The sequence below is a fragment of the Engraulis encrasicolus genome, chromosome 2 (assembly GCF_034702125.1).
Source record: "Engraulis encrasicolus isolate BLACKSEA-1 chromosome 2, IST_EnEncr_1.0, whole genome shotgun sequence".
Lineage (NCBI taxonomy): Eukaryota > Metazoa > Chordata > Actinopteri > Clupeiformes > Engraulidae > Engraulis > Engraulis encrasicolus.
In genome coordinates this window covers 15,668,173-15,692,228 of record NC_085858.1, presented here as the reverse complement: position 1 = coordinate 15,692,228, position 24,056 = coordinate 15,668,173, and the positions used below count along the sequence as shown (strand labels likewise).

Below are 24,056 nucleotides of genomic sequence, written 5' to 3'. Positions count from 1 at the left end.
GGCGGGTGGAGGGGAAGCCGGCGGAGGGTCAGAATTCCTCAGAGCGATCGGACTCCATTGCTTCATCCTCAGGGGGAACCGGCAAATCCACTCCATCCAGTGGTCCCACCGCCTCATCATCCGAAAGCACATCAGAATCCAGGACACGCGCCGGGACTGGTTCAGGCTCAGGCTCAGGCATTGGGCGGGCTACAGGTCGGGACCCCCTGGGGCGGCCACGCTGGACGGAGGGCTGGTCAGGATGCTGACGATGGAAATCAGTGATGAGCGTCCGATCCACGATTTGTCTGGCAGGCACCCAGGACCTTTCTTCCGGACCATAACCTTCCCAATCCACCAGGTACTGGATTCCTCTTCCCCTTCGTCTGGACCGGAGCAGTCTTCGGACAGAAAAGACAAGGCCTCCATCAATGAGACGCGGAGGAGGAGGAGGCGGTGCAGCCGGTAGCAGCGGGCTGTTGTGAACTGGCTTTATTTTCGAGACATGAAAGGTAGGGTGCACTCTCATGGACCTGGGTAGTTGTAGCCGGACAGCAGTTGCGCTGATGATCTTCTGGATGGGGAATGGGCCAATAAACCTCGGAGCTAGCTTTCGCGACTCAACTTTGAGTGGCAGGTCCTTGGCAGAAAGCCACACCTTCTGGCCCACAAGGTAGGTCGGCGCCGGAGTCCTCCGACGATTGGCCCCGATAGAGTAACTGTTGACAGATCTGAGGAGTGCGGCACGGGCTCGAGCCCAAGTGCGGCGGCATTGCCGGGCATAGGCGTGGGCCGAGGGGCAGGTGACCTCTCCCTCCTGGCTGGGGAAGAGTGGTGGTTGGTAGCCGTAAACACACTGAAAGGGGGACATACCAGTGGCAGAACAGGTAAGGGAGTTGTGGGCGTACTCCACCCAGGTCAGTTGTTTTGCCCAGGCCCGGGGGTTAGAAGAAGCCGTGCAACGGAGTGCCTTCTCCAGTTCCTGGTTTGCTCGCTCTGACTGACCATTGGACTGCGGGTGAAATCCAGATGATCGGCTTACTGTGGCCCCCAGCAGATGGCAGAATTCTCTCCAGAAGGTGGAAGTGAATTGCGGGCCCCGGTCAGAGACAATGTCCCTAGGCAGTCCATGTATCCGGAAAGCGTGGTCTAAGACCACCTGGGCGGTCTCCTTGGCAGATGGTAGCTTCGGGAGGGGGACGAAATGCGCCATCTTGCTAAAACGGTCCACAATGGTGAGGATAGCAGTCATGCCGTCGGATGGGGGCAGGCCAGTTACAAAATCCAGAGAGACGTGGGACCAAGGTCGCGAGGGTACAGGTAGGGGCTGGAGCAGGCCGGCAAGGGGCTGGTTGGAGGATTTGTTCTGGGTGCAAACGTGACAGGCACGGACATATTCACGAACGTCCCTCCAAAGAGTTGGCCACCAGAATCGCTGGGAAAGCAGACGGCAGGTGCGATTGGATCCAGGGTGGCAAGCAAGACGGGATTTGTGACCCCACTGCAGAACCTGAGATCTCAATTCTTTAGGGACAAAGAGACAGTTTGTGGGGCAGGCACTGGGCCCAGGTTGGTTGCGGAGAGCATCCTGCACTTGCTTCTCAACATCCCAGGTTAGGGCAGCGACAACACAGGGGCCAGGCAGGATGGACACAGGTTCCTTGATGTGCATGTCGTCTCGCTGAAACTGACGGGACAGAGCATCAGGCTTGGTGTTGCGTGATCCTGGGCGGTAAGACAGTGTAAAGGTGAAGCGGGTGAAGAACAGAGCCCAGCGGCACTGTCTGGAATTCAGACGTTTGGCGGTGCGGATGTATTCGAGATTCTTATGGTCAGTCCAGACCAAGAATGGGACCGTTGAGCCCTCCAGCCAGTGGCGCCACTCCTCCAGAGCAAGCTTTACAGCCAGTAGCTCACGGTTGCCGATGTCGTAATTCTGCTCGGATGGTGATAGCCGGCGAGAGAAGAACGCACAGGGGTGTAGTTTGCCATCCTCTGCTGCTCGTTGAGAGAGCACAGCACCGACACCCACATCAGAGGCGTCCACCTCCACAATGAACTGCCGGTCAGAGTCAGGCATCTGGAGGATGGGGGCAGAAGTGAAGCGGGACTTGAGGGTGCTGAAGGCATCACTGGCTGCTGAGGTCCAGATGAATGGTTGTTTGGGGCTGGTCAAGGCAGTGAGAGGGGAGGCGACAGTGCTGTAATTGCGGATGAATTTACGGTAGAAATTAGCAAATCCAAGGAACTGCTGCAGCATCTTTCTATTTTCTGGTATGGGCCATGAAGTCACAGCTGACACCTTGGCTGGATCCATTTGGATGTTCCCCTCTGCTACAATGTATCCCAGGAAAGCCACTGACCGAGCATGGAACTCACATTTCTCTGCCTTGACGTATAGGGAGTTTTCCAGGAGGCGATTGAGGACTAGCTGGACATGGCGGGTGTGTTCTGACTGGGTTCTGGAGAAGATCAAGATGTCATCGAGGTACACAAAGACAAACTTGTTCAACATGTCCCGTAAAACATCATTGACCAGAGTCTGGAACACTGCAGGGGCGTTTGTGAGTCCGAACGGCATAACCAGGTACTCATAATGGCCAGTTGGGGTGTTGAATGCCGTCTTCCATTCATCTCCCTCCCTTATTCGCACAAGGTGGTAAGCGTTCCTCAGGTCCAGTTTGGTGTAGACTGTGGCTCCCTGGAGTAGCTCGAAGGCAGAGGTGAGCAGCGGAAGAGGGTACCGGTTCTTGATGGTGAGGTCGTTCAAGCCCCGGTAGTCGATGCAGGGGCGAAGGGACCCATCCTTCTTCCCCACAAAGAAAAACCCAGCACCAGCAGGAGAAGAAGACGGACGTATAATGCCAGCTGCCAGAGAGTTAGTGATGTATTCTTCCATGGCTCTTCTTTCGGGGGCTGACAGAGAGTAGAGGCCACCCTTGGGTGGAGCGGTTCCTGGACGGAGGTCTATGGCGCAGTCATAGGGCCGATGTGGGGGCAGTGAAGTGGCCTTGGCTTTGTTGAAGACCTCCCGGAGTCCGTGATAGCACTTGGGTACGTTGGAGAGGTCAGGGACAGAATCGGCGGGTACTGAACTAGAGGGTGGCATGGCAGAACGCAGACAGGTCCGGTGGCAGTCCTTACCCCACTCAGTGATGGTCCCGGTCGTCCAGTCAAGATGCGGGTTATGCTGGCGGAGCCAAGGGTAGCCCAGGATAAGCGGTTGACCCGGGGAGCGGAGCAGGTGAAAGCTGATAGTTTCGTGGTGATTGCCTGACAGGATCATGGAGATGGGGGTAGTGACGCTGGTGACTGTGCCAAGGAGATGACCATCAAGAGCTCGGGCTGGGACAGGACAGGGCAATCGATGGCTCCCCAACCCCAACTGACGGGCCAGCTCAATGTCCATGATGTTGGCCTCGGCACCGGAGTCTACTAGAGCAGTTAAAGTGTGGGTGGCTTCAGAGAGGAGGAGTCGAACTTGAAAAAGGGGCTTACGGTTGGTGGAGGGTTGGGTGGACATCGAGCTCAACCGGATCCCTCCTACGTCCGGTGAGCTGCGGCTTTTGCTGGACAGGAAGCAACTCTATGGTTCTCACCGCCACAGTACAGGCACAGGTTGGATGAGATACGACGCTGGCGCTCCGCAGGAGTGAGAGATGCACGGCCAATCTCCATGGGCTCTGGCGGGTCAAGCTGGCTCTGGGGAGTGGCTGAAGAGGGTGGCCGGACAACAGAATGACTCAGAGTGCGAACAGATGTCTGGGTGGAGCGTCCCTTTTCACGTCGACGAGTCTGGATCCGACGGTCAATCCGGACCGCAAGAGCGATGGTCTCATCGAGCGTCGAGGTTTGGTCATGCGAGACGAGTTCGTCCTTCACATAGTCTGCCAGGCTGTGAAGGAAGGCATCCACCTGTGCTGCCTCATTCCATGAACTGCGTCTTGCCAAGGTGCGGAAATCAATGGAAAAGTCTGCCACTGTCCGGTTCCCCTGGCGGATGGTCATCAGAGCCCTGGACGCCTCTGCTGTTGATGAGTCTAGGTCGAATACCTTCAACATTTCCTTGGCGAAGGCATCGAACGAAGCGCAGGCTGGGGTCTGCCGGTCAAATTCAGCGGTTCCCCACAGTCGAGCTCGGCCCGTCAGGTGAGTGATGACGTAGCCCACTCTGGCCCCCTCTGTGGAGAAGGTCCTGGGTTGAAGCGAGAATTGGACCCGGCAGCTGGTTAAGAATGCTCGTACTTGGGCTGGGTTGCCGTCGAAGCGTTCAGGATTGCCGATCTTTGGCTCGGGGGTGCTGAGAGCAACAGGAACTGGAGCCGCTGGAACTGGAACCCCCGGAACTGGAACACTGGGATCCTGGAAAGACGCTGGGGCAGAGAGGAGACTTGGTGCAGATGGTGCCGTTGCAGTTGTAGCTGGAGCAGGGGTATGAGCAGATGGAGCAGGAGCATGGGCAGATGGGGAAGTCATGTTGGTGAGCATTTGTAAGATCTGGGCTAGCTGTTGTTCTTGCTGTTGGATCTGCTGTTGGTGATGGTGAAACTGCTGTTGTTGTTGGTGACCGAGCTGAACTAATGACGAGATGTCTCCAGTCATCCGACGCACCTCTCCCTCGGTCTGTTCCAGGCGCTGCATGGCAGTTGGTGTTGCGGGGTTTTCAGAGGTTTCCATGCTGGGTGAATCGTGCGCTGGGTCCATTCTGGTCAGACCGTTCTGTCACGGACCAGACAGAAGGGGACCACAAATGCGTCACGATTTGAAAGTTTATTGATCTCTTGGGGAAAGGGAGTTGGGAGAGCGAGTCTTGGGAACCTGTGTGTGTGTGTCCCCCAGCAGCAGAGAAGCGTCCGATGGTGGTGGAGGGTCCGCGAGTCCTGGGGGGGGGGGAACACACACACAACAGGAGAGATCAATGAACGCAGAAGTACAGGCAAGGATAGGCAGTAATCGTGGTCGTAAAGTCAGAAAGGCAGGTCGGTTTACCGGGGATCGAGATCAGGCAGGTTTGCAGAGCGGAAGGCAGGTCGGGTTGTCAGGGGCTGGAGATCAAGCAGGTTTGCAATCAGGTCCGGGTTCGATCACAGGAGTCAGAGTTGTAGCCAGGAAACAGGAGTCACAGGAGTGAAGTTCACAGACGGTCTGACAAAGGAGAACTGAAAACCAGAGCTTTAAATACAGAGGGTAACGAGTAGAGGGAATGCAGTGCAGCTGGATGGCCAATGAGGTGAGAGAGTGAGAACAGGTGGAGCAATTAGGCAGAGCAGAGTGGAGAGTGAGGGATAATTGAAAGTGATTAAGCTTGTAGACAGAAGCCAGGAGAGATATCATGACATAAGGGTTATCATGAGTCAAATGTTATACAGTATGTACACTACTGAGCATCGCATTGCACTGCATATTGGCACTGTTTTTAGGAGCTCAATCACTCGTGCTGCTATAAACACACACACTCACTCACTCACTCACAGACGCACGCACGCACGTACGCACGTACGCGCACACACACACACACACACACACACACACACACACACACACACACACACACGCACACACACACACACACACACACACACACACACACACACACACACACACACACACACACACACACACACACACACACACACACACACACTATCCCTCCCTTTTATATATCACTTCACCTCCACAACTATTTTGGTGTTGAGACCTAATATATAGAGGTGACAGACGAAATTCTGTCTTCGGTGCAATTTCCAAATGGGGTATGCGCAGGTTCAATTATACCTTTGAAGTTATGCCGTAAGCCATGAAACCTATTTATAACATTTATTTTCCTTCGGCTTTTCCTTGCTTTGAGTTCAGTTGGGAATGGATTCATCAGTGTCAATTTTCTAAAACGTGAAGCAGAAGTAGTCTATTTTCTGACATGATGAAATAATGTTTGTTACACAGAGGTTGCCTTGCATGCTCTTGCCTTTGTATTTGTGTTTTGTACAACTTTGTTAGAACACAAATATTGCTGTCTTCTATTCCTTTGATGTTGCTTCAAGTGTCACATGATGAATCCCATAGCCTCAGAGAACATTCAGATTTAAACATACAGTACGTAGGCATACAATGCCAAAGACTTTGTGTTGACAGGCTGCCATAGCAATTAGGCCATTCAGACTGCGTAGAGGATTGTTAACATTCTTTTGCTGAGGTGATCTTTTCGCAGGAAGTCCTGAGGTGGTCCATGACGAATTTCTCATCAGTTTTCTTATTTCATTCTGCCCTTGATGGGGTATGATCACGAGGAGACTTAACTTTTTTTGAGGAAAATGTTTTGTCCTTCATGCATTTATGCAGCTACTCCAGTGCTGGACTATGGGGAGGGAACCGTCTGCAGATTTCTCATCTATTCACTCTCCACTCTATCCAGAGGTCAGGGGGTTCAGTTCAGTAGGTTGATGTGCATGCTGTGCAGGGCTGCTGACAGCTTTCGCTGGGCCAAGGACAAAGTCATCTGAAAGGGCCCCCTACCCAATTCATACAATATAATGGGGACCCAATTCTGGGGCCCCTATCTCTCTGGGCCCGGGACAACTTACCCCTTTGCCCCCCTCCGTCAGCAGGCCTGATGCTGTGTATGAAGTACTGTATAATGAATATACAGTACCTCCACCTCACACACACACACACACATACACACACTGTGCACAAACACAGCATACACATAGGCTACACAAACAGAAACATTCAACTGCACTTTCAGTATGGGATACAAAATGTAAGGAGCATGACAGACGGTTAGAACAACATGTGCTCATGTGCATTTTTGGCACTTTTACCCAATACCACTTTTACGTTAGCAAAATGAGCGTGAACGTACTGTACAAGATCAACTTGGCAGATATTTAAGAATTAGGTTGTGTAGACCAAACCCAACACAATGGCCGTGGTCGAAATGGAAGCAGTGGCATGATGACTCCACTCCATCCCTAAATAAACACTTGCCTGATCAGGTATGACTTCCGTCGTGAAGGTATCTTAAATTTTTAAATCGTTCGTTTCGAACAGCACTAACCAGAGCTCTGCCCTGGGACATCGTAACACGTAACATCGTAACATCGTAACATCGTAACACGTAACATCGTAACGTTATGCCGTTACTATGGTTGGAGCTACGTTTTTCACGTTAGCTTACGTAGGTTAGTTGACTAGTGTAAGACCAACAGATGACCAATTTTGATTTCTCAGTTCAATGTTCATTTCAAAGTATATGTGTCAGTCTAGAGATAACTTTAAAGTTTAAAAAAAAACCTAACCCTTATTTGCATCTGCACTTGTTGTCCTGTATATTTCCTGTGCACCTTGTATCTGCTAGTGATGTTGGCTATGATTATGTCCTCGTTTGTGTCCTCGTTTGCTTTGGTTATAAAGTGCCTGCCAACTGCAATGTAATGTAGGGTAATAAATGTAATGTAATGTTCCAGCCCAGGGGGGGTGATGGAGGAGGGCCAACCTGGGCAATTGCACTAACATGATATTATGGCATACACTGTGCTCCTCACTTATGCCACCTGGACAATGAATTCAAGACACCATTGCAAGCGAAACAGTGCCAAGCATGAAACCATTTTTAAGGAAATCACAATATTTCAAAATGTATAAGTGAGTTCGCAATTACCGGCTCGAAATGCATTATGGGTAATATTCGCCATTTTGAGAGATAAACAAAACAGCGTTGCCCCGGGATACATTTAAACGCGCATGATATTTTATCTAGCCATTACGGGTGAAAGGGTGGGCTATATTCTTTGCAATTGCAATAGCATCGTGAATGCTGCAACGATGTGCACATTTACATCATAGAGTATTTAAGTTATCTGTCCCAAAAAAAAAACAGGACAAACGCAAAGAAAGGCTTTCGGAATATGTGTCTAGAGACCGGTTGAGACAGGGACAGGGGGCTGGAGACAGTAGCAGAGTGTGCGTGTGTGCTTGCGAACGCACGGTGCCTGCTGACAGCAGGCTACACAGACGAGGGAGACAACCCTGCTGATCTTAAGCACCCCAGATTAGACTTCATTAAAAAAATAACACTAAGGACTTAAAAGATAGATAGCACAATCAACAGGATATGCCTTCATAATGATTTCAATCTTCCACTACCCCACATACACAAGGTGCCACTGCAAAGTAGTTTTGCGTCCTTTGGCATCATCAAATAACGGCACAATATGCAATGCTGGTTATGGAAGATGGTCCCGGCTACCATAAACATGGGAAAAGATGGAGACGGTGCATGAATGGGAACAACATCGTAGACAACCATGACAACACATTGGTGACAGCCCGCCAGTAAAACATACACAGATAGAGCTCTACACACGCACACAGAATCGTCCACTTATTTAGATTTCTTTCTCCCCTCCCCTAGCTGACGACTCGAGTGTCCATTTCGTAACACAGCCAAGCTAGCAGAAGAACTTAACCTAGCCTATATTATGCTAACAGGAGAAACGCTAGATGATAAAATCAACATGGAGTGGAGATGCTGTTAGCAAGTCAGCACAACTAGTTGTCAATTGGAGAACACACAACTAAGTTATAACGCTGGGAATAACTACAACAATACCGCTGTCACAGATTACAAACTGAAATGGACACCGTTAAAAATGTGCCTCGTCTCTTTCGTTTAGCCAGACCCTGCCAAACCCAGACTACTGGACTAGAAATGTGACAACAATTGCTAAATACTTGGAGTTGGAGTGATATGAAATCAATATAATGCCACGGCGGACATTATTATAGGCAAAGCTGTCCTTACCTTCTTCGTAGCGTCTTTGAAATCTTCTTAATTAGATAATATCCAAGTAGGTCTAATATCCATAGGATGTTCTTGCTAGACAGTAGCCATCTCAAATGAGCTTCAAAACACCCCCACCCCACTGCCATGCAATCATTCTAAAATCTACAGAAAGCACCACTTTTACCCCACTACGAGATCCACAAATTATGACATTTATTTACCTCGTTTACTGGTGTGCAGCTCAGTGTCCTACCGCTTTGGGAAGGCAGGATCGGGTATCCACGCATTTGTTCATCTACCGTTTTGCGTTGCTAGGTCAATTTCGCGCAGGCGCACTAGCAATTGCGAACTCACTTATTGACGCAGCACAGCAAGACACACACACACACATTGCTCATGACTTTTGATAGTTACGGCAGGTTTTTTTTAACAAAGTGTAAGTAAGAAAGAGACTTTTTAAGAACTTGTAGCACACTTGTTTGCAACAAGCAGCCCCATCCAAACCAATCTGTCAATCAGCCCCTGCCTCGCCTCTAGAGGTCCTTTGATGAAGAACGCTTCTGTGAAGAGGAGATAGGCACCTGCCACCTCAGAGCAGACAGCTGAGCAGAGGAATGCAATACAGCTCAGCACATTTTCCAGCAAAAAAAGCATGAATTGCACTGCAGCAGCCGCCACCATATCAGCAGCAGAATTAAGTAGCATCAGCTCTCCATCCCACTCAAATGTGTGACAGACTGAATCGCAAAGCTGAGTCAGGAAGTCACAGATTGGCAGACACTTCATTGCAGCTGGAGAGTCCATGTGGCAGGTGGTGGGGGGGAGTGCATGGGGTTGGAGTCTGGGGCTCAGGCAGTAGCAGGGTGGTGGGATGACCATGGGTGGGATTGGGGTGGTGTGGGCTGATGGTGGCAGGGGCTTTCACTATTTCCCAATGTCAAGTGTATCAGCCTTGGTAGAATGTCAGCCTAATTAGTCACGCCCAGTGATTGGATACTTGGCAGAGTTCACCCAAGAGTATCCAATCACTGGGCGTGATTATGAAGGCTGATACACTTAGAAGAAGGATGCACACTAGACATTGGGAAACGGCCTTTGACTTCACTGCAGCTGAATAGTGCATGTGGGAGGGGTTGGGGTTGGAGTTTGGGGCCAAGGAGGAAAAATGATTGTCGGGTGGGGTAAGGGTGATGTGGGCAGAGTTCTGGCTTGACTTCAGCCGGACGGTCCATTTTGCAGGGGGCGGAGGAGGGGATGGACGTTGGAATTTGGGGACAAGGAGGATGCAAGATGGTGTGGTAGGTATACTGTAGTGCTATGCGGTGTGGTGCGGGCTGATGGTGCCTGGAGCTGCCTGGAGCAGATGGACGGAGTACCTGATGGATTAGACATGCTGGCAGTTTGCTCAGTGCCATGGGCCAGAAGGGAAGGAGAGGCATGTGGAGTGTTGGGGTTTGGAGGGCTGGCAGGGTTCTGGTGGGGTTGTCGTTGCAGATCCCTCCACACACAGTTATCCGCACCTGTGACTGGGGCTGCCTGTCCTCAGGCCTAAAAAGATTGCAGCGAGGAAGGAAGGAAGGAGGGAAGGAAGGAAGGAAGGAAGGAAGGAAGGAAGGAAGGAAGGAAGGAAGGAAGGAAGGAAGGAGTACAGGGAGTGTGGAGGAAGGAGGAAGAGATGCAGTCATACAGATATGACTGACAATGACGATCAGCCAAGAGGCAGAGAGAGACTGGGACAGAGGGAGACCTTCTGTTCTTCTCTTCTGCTTCAAAGACAACGATAGAGATGGTGTGTCTCAGGGATTGTGTATGTGTGTGTATATGTACATTTCTTTATGCATTAGTGTGAGTATTTACGTTTTAGCCATTTTCCCCTGCTATAAGGCTTCTTGTCTGCCCTGTTGGCTTTAATGCAGAGCCAGAGCAAATGGCCCAGCTTTGCCACGGAAAGCACGCTTTGCACAGTCAGATGGGGCCAGCACTTACTGTAATGTGTGTGTGTGTGTGTGTGTGTGTGTGTGTGTGTGTGTGTGTGTGTGTGTGTGTGTGTGTGTGTGTGTGTGTGTGTGTGTGTGTGTGTGTGTGTTTGTGTGTGTGTGTGTGTGTGTGTCTGTGTGCGTGCGTGCGTGCGTGCGTGCGTGCGTGCGTGCGTGCGTGCGTGCGTGCGTGCGTGCGTGCGTGCGTGTGTGTGTGTGTGTGTGTGTTTGTGTGTGTGAAAAGGATGTTCAAACAAAGGTAAACCAAAACTAGTGCCTTCTCCAACTGACCTTTGAAGTCATTGTTAAATATTTTATTTGTTAAATATTTTAGCTCTGTGTGCATGTGTGCGTGCTTGCGTGCGTGCGTGCGTGCGTGAGTGTGGAGGCTTTCCTCCAGCACTTAATTGGTAAAGCTAGCTAGCTACCTTGACAACAACCCACTCCCACAAGGTCCCCTGGAGAGATTTATTTATTAATATGGAATGAAATTATTATGAATATTATTTTGAAAGGTGCTTAGTTTATGTGTGAGTTTGTGCTAAACAAGGGCTTAATCTCTCTCTCTCTCTCTCTCTCTCTCTCTCTCTCTCTCTCTCTCTCTCTCTCTCTCTCTCTCTCTCTCTCTGCTGCAGAGGAGACGGCGTTTGAGGCGGGCATCAGGGTGCAGATCCACAGTCAGGCGGAACCTCCGTTTGTGCATGAGCTGGGCTTCGGAGTGGCACCCGGGTTCCAGACATTTGTTGCCACGCAGGAGCAGAGGGTAAGTCACACCTGCCTGATTAACCAGTTAGGGCCAGCTGTGGGTTGTGAATTTGATATTATATTTTATGCTGTCATGTTGTCATGTTTGAGGAAGGGCCCATTGCTACGAAACATCACAATTAAAATAAAGAAGAGGGAGGAAATAAATAACCCCCCCCCCCTCTTTGTTTACATAAACCTTTTAAACCATCCCATTACGGCTGCATGATGAAGGAAAAATGATAATCACAATTATTTGCCGTAATCATGTTTATTAATCAAAATTATTGAATTGTATACGGGATGAGCAAAGTAAAATGAATTGTGATAGTTATGTAAAAGGCAATAGCAAGAAACTTGTGTGGACAGATTTCTGGCCAGAAACACCAGCCTGTCAGTATGTTCTGGCTTCGAGGGCGCTCTGGAAGGTAGGTCACTATTGCCAAGATTAAATCCCGATTGAAATCACCATTTCGATATCACGATTATATCATCATATCATCGATTAATTGTGCAGCACTACATCCCATTATATCACATTGGATGTTGTACAGATGAGTCTTCACAGCTAGAATCTGAACCAATCAATCAGCAAACCAATCAGCCATGAGACCCTTAACCCCCTACTGTTTCTGGTCTGCTGGTGACGTGCATAACAGCATGTGGCATCTCTGTGTGGGGGGGCTGGGCAGTTTTCAACTAAGAACAGGAATCTGCTATGCATGAACACAGTCCACTTAGCATTTTACTATCAATCCATCTACTTTCAAAGGTTTCAATTCAGGCTTAAAGGAGTAAAAAGTCCTGTCATGTTCGCCTTTCTTCAGTGCATTTAAAATGTGATTTCACTAACTGGAGATCAAATGGCTTCAGAAAGTGTTGAAATATGTGGTAAAGGTTTCCTCAACTCTCTGAAGTCTAGATTGACATCCCTGGCTACCACCAATCTCACCTTCACTGCAACCACTATGCTACATTACATCACAGAGAATAGCCTATAGTCAAATAAATGTTCTTTGTCCATCAAACAATACAGTTAAATGCAGACTTTTACATTTAAATACAGCATAAAACAAGTCCGACAGGCGGACAAAGATGCGTCTGTCTATGCACTGTCGCCTTGTGGACACAAGAGGAAATGACAATTTAGAGAATGCGTTTTAGACCTACCGACCGACAGACAGAGGGAAGGACGGACGGTTGGACGGTTGGACGGACGGACGGACATACCCTCTTATAGAGATGCACTATTCCGCCAGTTTGAGTTTGAAGTTTGATGCCATTGTTTTCAATACAACCCTGCACAACAGTGTCGCAGGTGATTAGGGACGAGTTCTATTTTGTCGGAGCCACCCATTGACTATCCATGCTCTGCTGTGGTGAAATTGAGTGCAGCGGTCGGAATTGTGTCGGAAGCTTAAGTGCTCTGCAGTGCTGTCGGAACCGGTGTGCGGAGAGCCTTAGGGGCAGCTGATCCTCAGTGGTGGACTGGCCTCAAGTTAAAGCTGCTGTTAATCGAAACTCAGCTTATGCACGTAAGCTCCACTAAATTCAGCACTAATGATGGAATGGTCCCCATTTCTTTCTCCAGGCTGTCTTTTTCTGGTCGTGTTTGGCTTTTTCCACCTCACCTGTCTGGTCTGTTCTGTTCTGTTCACCTCACTGGCTTCCAGAGCAACATAATGTTCAGTCATTAGTTTCAGACAGGGGACGTCCATTAGTGAGTGTGCATTTGGATGTGTGTTTTTGGTTCTGTTTACGCATTTTGTGTGTGTGTGTGTGTGTGTGTGTGTGTGTGTGTGTGTGTGTGTGTGTGTGTGTGTGTGTGTGTGTGTGTGTGTGTGTGTGTGTGTGTGTGTGTGTGTGTGTGTGTGTGTGTGTGTGTGAGTGTGTGTGCGCGTGCGTGCGTGCGTGCGTGCGTGCGTGCGTGTGCGTGTGTCTGCATGCATGTGTGCGCGCATGGTTTTTAAACATTTTCCATATGCGTGTTCGTTGGTGGTTATTTTGCATTTCCCTTCAGTTCAGCTGTTCTATCCTTTAGTGCTCTGAGTGCTGTGTGAATCACTTCATCGTCTCCCCACCATTTCTCTGCTCAAGACTTCCTTTTGGACTTCAGCTCAGTCCAGTCAGCGTAAGGCCACCGCCACCATTTGAGGACAAAAATCCAAACACTTGTTTGGCTTGTTTGTTACCGAGCAGGCCTTGTGTATTCTACTTTATTCAGGTCTTTCATGGTCATTGTGTGTGTTCCTCGCATGCTGCTCTGTCACTCTGAGTGCTGTTTCAATCACTTCATTGTTATCGCCTCTGCTCAGCTCCAGTCTTTCTTTTAGACTTCAGTCTAGTCCAGTCAGCAGAAGGCCAAAGCAGCCGCTTGAGAGGAGAAATGCAGATACTTCTTTGGCTTTTAAGGGTGAGCAGACAGTCTTACAAAGCATATGGACGGTAGGGAAAAGGAAGGCACCCGGTTACTAAATCAACTGAAACGGTCTAGACACATTCTATGAATGTTAGAAGTGTTTTTCAGTAAAAGTTTGGAACCTTTTTCACCTAACATAAATAAATTGTGCTGAACTCAAGAAGACCTGTTCCCAAACTGGATTTTGGGTTTTTGACTCAAATTTGCATAAATAAAATGGCTGCCAAAATATGTGATTTTTAGCCGAGAATTGTATTGCTGTACTTAAAGTGAATACCATTTTCTAGCATGGCATCTGCTCTTTCTAGCATCTGAGCATTCCCTCTTGTGTACGCTCCTTATTGTGCACCCTGAATCACAGTTCCGATCGGTAGCTCAATAGATGAATGCTCATCGTGAGTTTTTAAAATCTGATCTCTCCCTCTCACAAAAACACACAAAAAAATTAAAGCATCCCCCTGCCCAAAGTCATGCCGATTGTAATCTCGCAACAAGGTGCGTGCTGCTCCCTGTCACACTTGTAAATGGACAGTAGAAACCCTGCGGGTGTCCAAGTCACTCCTGCTCATTCCAACCCTGACAGTAGGCCTATGTTCCAAGAACAATGCCAAAGTAACGTTCAACCTTCACACAGTTCCCAATCATTAAAATCAGTAAGTGAGAAGTTGGAGAGCCCGAATTCTCACATCACAATTACAGCATCTCCAAAATATGGATAGACTTACCCTGCAGCCCCCTGCCTCTCTCTCTAATAAACTGTATAGAAAAGCTATTGGTAATTGAATCCTCTTTTGTTTAAACAAAGATAATTATGCTCACTAATGATATTCTAACTGTGGTGCAATCCCATTACAAATGCCTTACATTTTGTGAAGTCTCCTCTCCGACAATCACGGTCCGCATGCTGTTCAGATAATTGCAGTGCAGCTAATGCAATTGCCACCATCAGCTTTGGTAGGCCTACAGTATATTATTTTCTTCATTACAAAAAGCCTGTGGGAGTTTAGTTAATCTGTCTGGAGGCCACAACAGATAAGAATATGCACATGCAGTAAGTGACTATGTCTCACTATCAGTCCCGTCATCCATATGACCAAGATAAACACATTTGCTTTAGGTGGTGTCCAGCATGTGCTGGTAACCAAGCTAGTTTTACAAAACAAATGTCAATTATGTTAGTGGGACTGACATGGTTTGGGGCTGCATGAGTGCTGTCAACATTGGAAAGCTGAATTTTACCTAAAGAAAAATGCAAGTGAACATATGCACTTTGACTACTGAAGCAGATAATGATACTCTCTATAGGATTTCACTCAAATCTCACATCTGTTTTAGCCAGGTGCAGACTCAAAATGTAAAAGTGCAATGTAAGGCAAGGATGAATGGCACACAGATGTCATCCTTTTTAATCTTTTTTAATCCCTTTTAATTCAGTTAAGTTTTGGGCCAACACGGCCCCTTCTCAGACACCTGGGGTGTACACACTTTTAATGGCTGTGTTTTGATTTTTTTTAGTGAATAACACATAGTGGTTATATAAGTTGTACACAACTTGTGTTTCGTTCTGTCAAAGTGAAATTTTGTTAATGTTGTCCTCAGAAAGAAAATGTATACTTTCAATTGTGCAGAAATGTGAGGGGTGTGCTCACTTCTGTGACACACACTGTATATTCAAATTAAACATATAAAAACATACGATGCAACTGTAAAGTTGAATTCTGCAACTTGTTTTTATTCATATTGCCTTGAACTGTCATAGGATTCCGAAAGTGGTTCATGAAATGGCCTGGAGCAATAAAGCGGCATGGATGTGAACAAGCAGCACATAATGAGACACAACATGAAGACGTGACCCTGCAGCTCATTGCCCCACTGTAATTAAGGCAGTATATACTGCATAGGACAATTACTGAGTGCTCACATCACACCTGAGAAATTCTAATCCAGCCTGTTAATATCGTCAGAACAGAGTGAAGCAGAGTCGGGAGGCAGCAAGGGAGATTTGCTGGTGCTGCTGCTTTTTGTTTTACATGTGAACGTAATCGCTTGGCACCACAGGGACTTGCAAAATGGAGTGGTTAATAACATAAAGGTTTTTGAAGCATTCGTATGAGAGAGATGCACCTACTGGAAGTGTTGTTGAACCTATGTGGAGTTCAAACCTAGTGAATTACAACGCTTAGGGAAAGTTGCAGTGAAAGCATAATTGAACATTGAATGCCATTCATTATAGTGGTTATTTAAATATATTTTTTAACAACCAGTGACCTTGATTGGATTGGTTTTTCAATGTCAATTTGGGTTTTGACACCTTTCAACTAATTGGAAACCATGTTTATTTTTATTTAGCACATTCAGACTATTTACAGCCCCAGCATTGGTTGCTTATGGCAGAAAGATTGTATCACTCACAGTGACATTGCGCATATGCACCTTCTCTTTTACTCTGCCATGTTTCTGACTTTCTTCACTTAGCGAACACACTTCTGGCACAAGTTCTGATGGAAAGCAGACTATTTGTGGTTTGCAGGTAGCAGTGCTCACTACGTGTTGTGCACAGAAAGAGAGGTAGGAGGCAAGGGAGTAATAGTTTTTTTGCTCCAGGAAGGGTTATAAATTTTCTTCTTTCATTTTTTTAACAGCTGGACCGAGACCAAAAACTGCACAGTGGCCTGAGAGAAAACAGACAGGGGTCCCAAGTTAGGAGTGTAATTTTGTGGTTCGCTGCCTCAAGGCTTTAGGCATTGCACAGTTCCTCAAAGTGTCCCTGGGATGAAACCAGGAATCGACAAGGTATCAAATTAAAAACTTTGGTCTTTCAGTCTTTTTGGAGACGACTCTTGGAAATCAGATGTGGAGAGGGCTAAAATTGATTTTTGGGGGGTTGCGTACAAGTGCTACTGGGATTCTTTACATAGTACAAAGTATTTTGTCTGTACTTTAATCTCTGATATTGTTAATGCTTTGCCCCACTCTCCCTCTAGCTACTAACTAGAGAGTATACTCAAAATGGCTGCTGAGACCCAGGTAATGCATAAACAATGGGCCCGCACATTCAAAGGAAATTAAATCAGATGTTTGTTCTTGTGGTTGACAGTGGAATATGTGGACCCCAGGAGAGCTGTAAATAGTTGATTAGCGAGCTTAATTAAATCACATCTTCGTTAGCTGTCACAACTACTTAAACACAGTGCTAAACAAGCCCACACACTGGAAGAGAAGTGCTGGAGGGCGGGTGGGGATACGTAGGCGTATGAAGGGGTTGTGTGTGTCTGTCTGTATGTGAGGGGAGTGGGATATATCATAAAAGTTTTCCCGACCCTTGTACTAAACACACCCAAAGCCACAGCTCTGAAACAATATAAACTTCTGAGGGAGTTCCTGTTATGTGAGAGCTTATATCTTTAGATTGGTTGATTGAGCAATTTTGTGAAGTAGTGGAAAACATTTTGTGTGGATGATTGCTGCACAATGGGCTCGTTTGTGATCAAGCCGTGATGCTTTTGCTAAGCAGCGTGCATGCCCACTGTGTCCGGCGTGAAGCATCCTGTTTAGAAAAGTTATGAGTGAATTATGTTGTGTAATGAATGCAGAAATGTAAAAAGGGGTTTGATCCTTTGTCACACAATTACATATGCTATGTCTACTCCGAGCAGTGTTTGGTGATTATCATGAAATCCTTAATGAGAGTGTGGGAACTTGTTTACCGCACGGTGCTTTGGGAGGTCACTACTACCTGTGATTCATTTGACTTGCGTAGGTTGGCAAAGGCTTGCTCTGCATCAGGGAAATTAACTCAAGCACACTTAGCCAGTGTTGTGTCTTTTTTTTTCCAAAACACTATTTTGAAGGTGATCTCTTGAGCTTAGAGCTTAGCCAGCATTAATTTGACATTTACTGGAGAGGACAGATCCTATCTGTTTCATACTAGCAGACTGCATATTAAATCACCTTGCAAAGAGATATCAGCTGTGATAGGAGGGAGGTGTGTGTGTGTGTGTGTGTGTGTGTGTGTGTGTGTGTGTGTGTGTGTGTGTGTGTGTGTGTGTGTGTGTGTGTGTGTGTGTGTGTGTGTGTGTGTGTGTGTGTGTGTGTGTGTGTGTGTGTGTGTGTGTGTGTGTGTGTGTGTGTGTGTGTGTGTGTGTGTGTGCTTGCGTGTGTGCGTGCGTGTGTGTGTGTGTGTGTGTGTGCGCGTGCGTTTGCGTGCCGTGCGTGCGTGCGTGCGTGCGTGCGTGCGTGCGTGTGTGCTTGCGTGCGCGTCTGTGTGCGCGTCTGCGTGCATGCGTGCCTGAGTGTACCTGTATGTGTCTCGGTTGAGATTGTGTTCATACAGTAATGATGCATTCTAGCTGCTCCTGCTGTGCTGCTGCACTGCTGTCAGTACTTCCTGTGGCGCCAATGGGACAGATGGCTTCCTGTCATGGTCTACTTGCTTCCTACCGTGCATCCCACGCACACTCTCTCTTTCTCTCTCTGCCTTTCGATCTGTTTATCTCTGCACATCTCTTCCTACTTTTACGATATCCCTCCTTAAGTCTCTCTCTCTCTCTCTCGCTCCCTCTCTCTCTCTCTCTCTCTCTCTCTCTCTCTCTCTCTCTCTCTCTCTCCCCTCTTCTTTCTCATCTCTACGTCACTACTTCCGTCTTTTAATCTCTCTACCCTTCTCTTCCCCTTCTTATCCTTCAATCCATCCCTCCATCTTTATCTTTCCATCTCTCCATCCCTTCCTGCAGTGAATGATGCCGCATCACTGTAGGGGAGGCTATTGGGGAGCTTAAACATTAAGAAGTGTTTGCGATGCCAGCGTGCGGTCTCTCAGCATGGAGCACAGCACATATGAGGAAGAGGAAATGAGCTATACAGTAGTGTCTAGCCGACATTGCACCTGCAGATGAAGGAAGTGAGCTATACCAGAGATATTCTATAGAGATATGCCAACATAATAGGTTTCTATGGGCACCTAACGCGACCAGGTTCCGGTCTGCCTAAAGGGGCGTGTCATAATGCTCCTACAATGAATAGAACAGTCCTTAGGTCTGCCTAGGTCTGCCTAAGGGGGGCCATAATAGAACCAGGAAACAATGGGCCAATGGAACCTCTCTCTCTCTACTCTCTCTGGCTATACTGTCTTAACAGTCATAGCAGGTGTACCTTCACTTTCCTGCCTAGCTTAGAGGAGGATTCAGCCCTTAATACAAGCACAGTCTTCCACAGATTGGTTGATTGCATTTTAATCTCTGTATTAGCTCTGTACTGTCTTGCGTCCTCCTTATCTCTCTCCTGCTTTCTGCTGTGTGTTGGCAGCTGACGTACCTGCCTCCTCCGTGGGGCGAGTGTGTGGCCCAGGCCCAGGACGGGGGCTTCTTCCCTATCTACAGCGTGACGGCCTGCCGCATCGAGTGTGAGACCCGCTACATCGTGGAGAACTGTAACTGCAGGATGGTGCATATGCCTGGTGGGTGCTGTTTTTGTTTCTTTTTCTTTCTGTTTTATCAGTTGCCCAATGATATATGATATATGATATTTTATGTCTGTCTTTTTCCGCATTTTTATTTTGCATACAACAGTACAATAGTTTGTTTGTTTGTTTACTTCTTCCTTCCTTTTATTTATTTATTTATTTCTGTCATTATTTCTTTCTTTCTATCTTTCCATCATTATTTAATATTTTTCTTCCTCATCATTTTGTGTCTCATGACTTCAGTGTGTTTTTCTTTTTTCATTTTCCTTATCTTTTCTCTCCACCTCTTCGTCCAATTTGTCTGTCTCGCTTGCATTATTCTTTTGTGAAAACAAAACTTTTGTCTCCCTGAACCTTTTATGTCTCCCTACCATTATCCCATTTCCCCATCTGTCGCATTGTATTTAATTAGACACTTATCCATTTTTCTCCTCTTCTTTTGTTGAATTTTCTGAAAATTTGTCACTTATTCCTTTTTTCCTTTTACTTTCCATTTCAAATCCCTGAAATATTTAGTGTGTAATTCCCATCTGTCTACACTTTTCTGAAACATCCTTTTCTTTGTTGTCTGGTGAAACCAAAGCCCTTTAATTGTAATTCCACCTTGCTTCACAGTTATTTGCTAATGGATACATGTGTGTGTGTGCGTGCGTGCGTGCGTGCGCCTCGAGCAGTAGTTTAATGAATGGCTCAGTCAGCGCTACCGACTTTTTGTCTGATATGCTGTATGTTTGGCAATGCCTTTGAATTATCATAAAGGTACACACAAAAAGGTAATTTCAGACAAGTAAGTTAAGTAAGTTAAATGTTAAAGATGGGTCACTGCACATTGCTTGGTTGACTCTACAGACTTTGACTAACATGATCAGTCACAAACTGATAGATCGGTAAAACTTCTCATAGTCATGGTGGTTAAAACTACTAATAAACAAGCCCTTGTGTAGGTTTATCTTGAGAATGAAGCCATACGGCTCTTCTATTTACAGATTTACTGCTTATCTGGTTTACTCACTTCAACCACCTGCTTGGCGTGCCCCCCTGGAGAGCAGCAACCTGTGGGAAAATGCACAGGGATCAGCAGCCACACCTGTGGAATACAGCTCTATCTGGTTCTGCCGTGCTATAATGTTGTGCTCACCTTGTGCACTAGCTGTCAATCATCAGTTGTTGGGCTTTGTTTGTATTGGGGTCTAAACAGACAGGTGTCTCTCAGTAGGAATCCTGTCTGTGCAGCGCTGGGTCTTTATAGCTTTATTCTTAGCCAGTCACGAATGAAGCAAGTATACTGTCTGAAGACTGTTGAAGTCGAAACGTAATCCAGCCATGAAATGATAAAGGAAAACAAAAAGGTTTTTAAGTGTGTGGACCTCTCACTCTGAAACTACATGAAGCAAGTATACAACATTTTCAAATGATTTGGCCTTTTTTTCATTGGTCTTCATTGTTTGTGCTTTCCCCACTGGTTCTTTCTTTTCCCTTTCGTGAAATGTTTTGCTGTACAGTAGGCCTATACGTAAATGTCACAAGATTATAATAAAAGCAAAGATGACATTTATAATAGTATTGGAAAAATGTACTCCTCATATAAAGGGACAGTAGTATGCAAACACCACGTACAACGTCATAGTCAATTTAAATGTGAAAATAGTGCTCAACTACTAGGGGTGGTACGGTTCACAAAAGTCACGATTCGGTCCATATCACGGTTTTAAGGTCACGGTTTTCGGTTTTGTACGGTTCTGTTTTTTTTTTATTTCTTTTTTTATTATTATTTTTTAAATAAAATGTATTATGCACCGTAAATGTCTAAAATAGAAATTAGAATGAAAATGTAAGCTTATCATGGGTATGTTGAATTTGACTTAATTTAACCTAACAAGGTGAAGTTACTGAAAGAGAAAATATATCCTATCAATGATTTTAACATGCTTCCATTTATTTCACAAAAAGGGAGAACTAAGTCATAACATTTAAGGTGACAAATATTCAAAAATTACATACTATAACACATTTGACGTGTAAAAATAAAAGAGCTACACTCCTGTAGGCAATGAGACCATTAGGTCAGTGCAGTATGACTATTTTGGTTAATGACACACTGAGAACGAATTTGACTTTTATTTTGATACCGCTTTCTGCGAGTTTTGCGCTTAGGATGAAACAGTTGCTTCCTATCATGAAACTGCCGGCCGTGAGAAGCATAGAAGTAAAATCAGAAGTCAAATTCAATTTCAAGTGAACAAGTGATAGGGTTAAGTTATGTTAAAATGTGAAAGTTAAGGTAACAAATAATTTAAAAAGATCGTTTTTTAGAAGTGTATTCACAAGAATGTTTCACAAAACTCCTGTGAAGCTGAGCCTGTTAAAAAATTTTATTTTGGTTATAGTGTTAAACATCAATGTTAACTAGGCAACATTACAAAGTCCCCTCATTTTAGTTTAACTGGCTACATGTAATTAGGCCTACAGTTGATTGCAGTTAAGGACAGCGCAGTGAATCTGATGGATATGTTCATATCTCGCATTATGCCGTCCGGAATCCCCATCCAATGCCACGTGGATATAACCTACACTAGGCTACTGTAACGTAAGTCTACTTTGTTCTGCTAATCTGTCATTTTTTGTAAATTCATGTTCATTTAATTTAAATTGGTCAGAATAAAGGCTGGGGGCAGTCACTTGCGCTAACGTGGAGAGAGGGGGAGAGGGAGGCGCTCCTGACCGACCTGCGCTTGCTCGTAGGCTACTGTAGCCTAGTCAGCTGGTGCATGCTGTTACATTATGCCTTTCAGTTGGCTGATAGAAATCAGTCTTTCCACACTCAATATATTACGTAGCAGGGCCGGTTCTGGCTTATTTGGTGCCCTAGGCGAGTTTGAGTTCTGGCGCCCCCCCCCTCTTTCTTATACCTTACAGAACACAAGAGTAATATCCGTAGTAAGCTTAACTAAATAGCATCAAGAACAATAACCGTTTTGCATCAAATGGATTTCTGTTTTTTTTTGACAGGCGACCAACACATCAGATTGAGTCGCATGAAAGTAGCTTCACTGTGTGGTGTGTTGGATGTGATGGTGGTGGGGCCCCCAACCCCAGATGAGAGGGAGGTTATCAATGTGTTTGAATTGTAATATGAAATTGAAATGCCAGGAGAGTGATACAGTACATTTGCATGTAAAATGCATGTGTAGACAATAGGCCTACCAAGGAGGTCTGCATTGATAGCCTATCTACACTACCTACAGCATCACAAAGCATGGCAGCATAACAATTTTAATAAGCTACATATTTGTGCTGTCTATGATTCCAAACCAATTTCATTTCTGGACTGGAAATAGTGGTGCATTTGTGAATAGGAGAATGAGAAGGGGGGCTGTCTATGTGTTTGAACTGGAGGGACAGGGTGAGAGAAAGGGAGAAGAGCTGTCACGCTATTGAATTTCATAATATACAAAATATAGTAAATAGCCTCACTTGTCTGCAATACTACATCACTCAGCATGAAAACATGCTGTGCATGGTTCTGTTACATGATTCATGTAGGCTATGTCATTCTGGTCTGGAAACAATGTTTTTTTTAAGCTTACAACAAGCAGGTAATTCATGTGGATGGAAGGAGATATGGCAGCTAAAATTGTTTTAAACATTGCACCAGTCTTACTTTACATTGCTTGTCAACCTAAGCAAGTATTATCAGGTGGATGTGAATGAGTAGTGAGTAGGATACGAACAGCTACTTTACTGGATTTCATTGCTTGGCATACTAGGCTAATGTTAGCATGCTAACTAGCGATTTCTCAGATCAAAAACAAAGCTATTTTACTCTCTAATTCCAAATAGTAACCTCATAACTATTAGGCTTTCCATAATCACAAACGTTTGCTTATTAAATCACATAGTTCCAAAACACCCTCTGCAACTCCTGCATCATGCAATGAGTGCTTTAATGAGAACATAACAATTCTCCATCCAGCAGAGTACTGCTGTTTGCGCTTGCCCTCTCTGTCTCTCGCGTGAGTCTCCAAATTCAAAATAGATCGCACGGTGTCACTCGTCCCGCCCCCTTTCTCAGAACTGTCTGTTTATTGGTTCACAGACTTCCCAGAGACAGTTGGAAGCGATATTACTATTGGCTGAGGGGCGCTTTGCCGTGAGGAGCGCTTTCGCCACGCTTTGTTGATTGCGACTTCATAAAAAAAAATTCATATCGCAAAATTACGCATCGGAGAGCGCCATTTCGGCGCTCCTTCTTCACATGGCGCTCTAGGCGACCGCCTAGCCGGCCTATGCTTATAACCGGCCCTGTTACGTAGTCTTTGTGTTTTATGCTTGTAAAAGTAGTAGGATTTTAATTGCCTCGTCCGCCGGTGGTCACTCTCTCTTTTTTTTTTTGGGAAACCGTGGGCACCGTGCGGTTGCGCGCTACCCCGTTCCGTGACATGCAAACCGTACGATTTCGGTTTGCGACACAAACCGTACCATGCCTAGTAAATACGCAAGAATTCATGAAAATGAAGAAGGAATTTTTGACTGCATTTGGGTATTTCTGTGCTCAACAGACAAGGGAAAAGGGATTGCTGCACACATACAACTACAGACACGAACATGGGTCAGCACAGAAGTAGCACTTCAACCTCACGCTTTTGTGATCATGAATGGTCTTTCTTTTTTGTCTTTCTTTCTTTCTTTCTT

At 46.2% G+C, this 24,056-nt stretch overlaps 1 protein-coding gene across 1 annotated transcript in view; it reads left to right on the top strand.

The window, feature by feature from the left end:
• The window catches only part of asic2 (acid-sensing (proton-gated) ion channel 2), a 536,993-nt gene that overhangs the window by 498,816 nt on the left and 14,121 nt on the right, over positions 1-24,056 (top strand). Inside the window, exons 4-5 of the mRNA XM_063223066.1 lie at positions 11,376-11,503; positions 19,208-19,358. Coding sequence (XP_063079136.1) covers positions 11,376-11,503; positions 19,208-19,358 — 279 coding nt within the window. The remainder of the gene's footprint in view (positions 1-11,375; positions 11,504-19,207; positions 19,359-24,056) is intronic.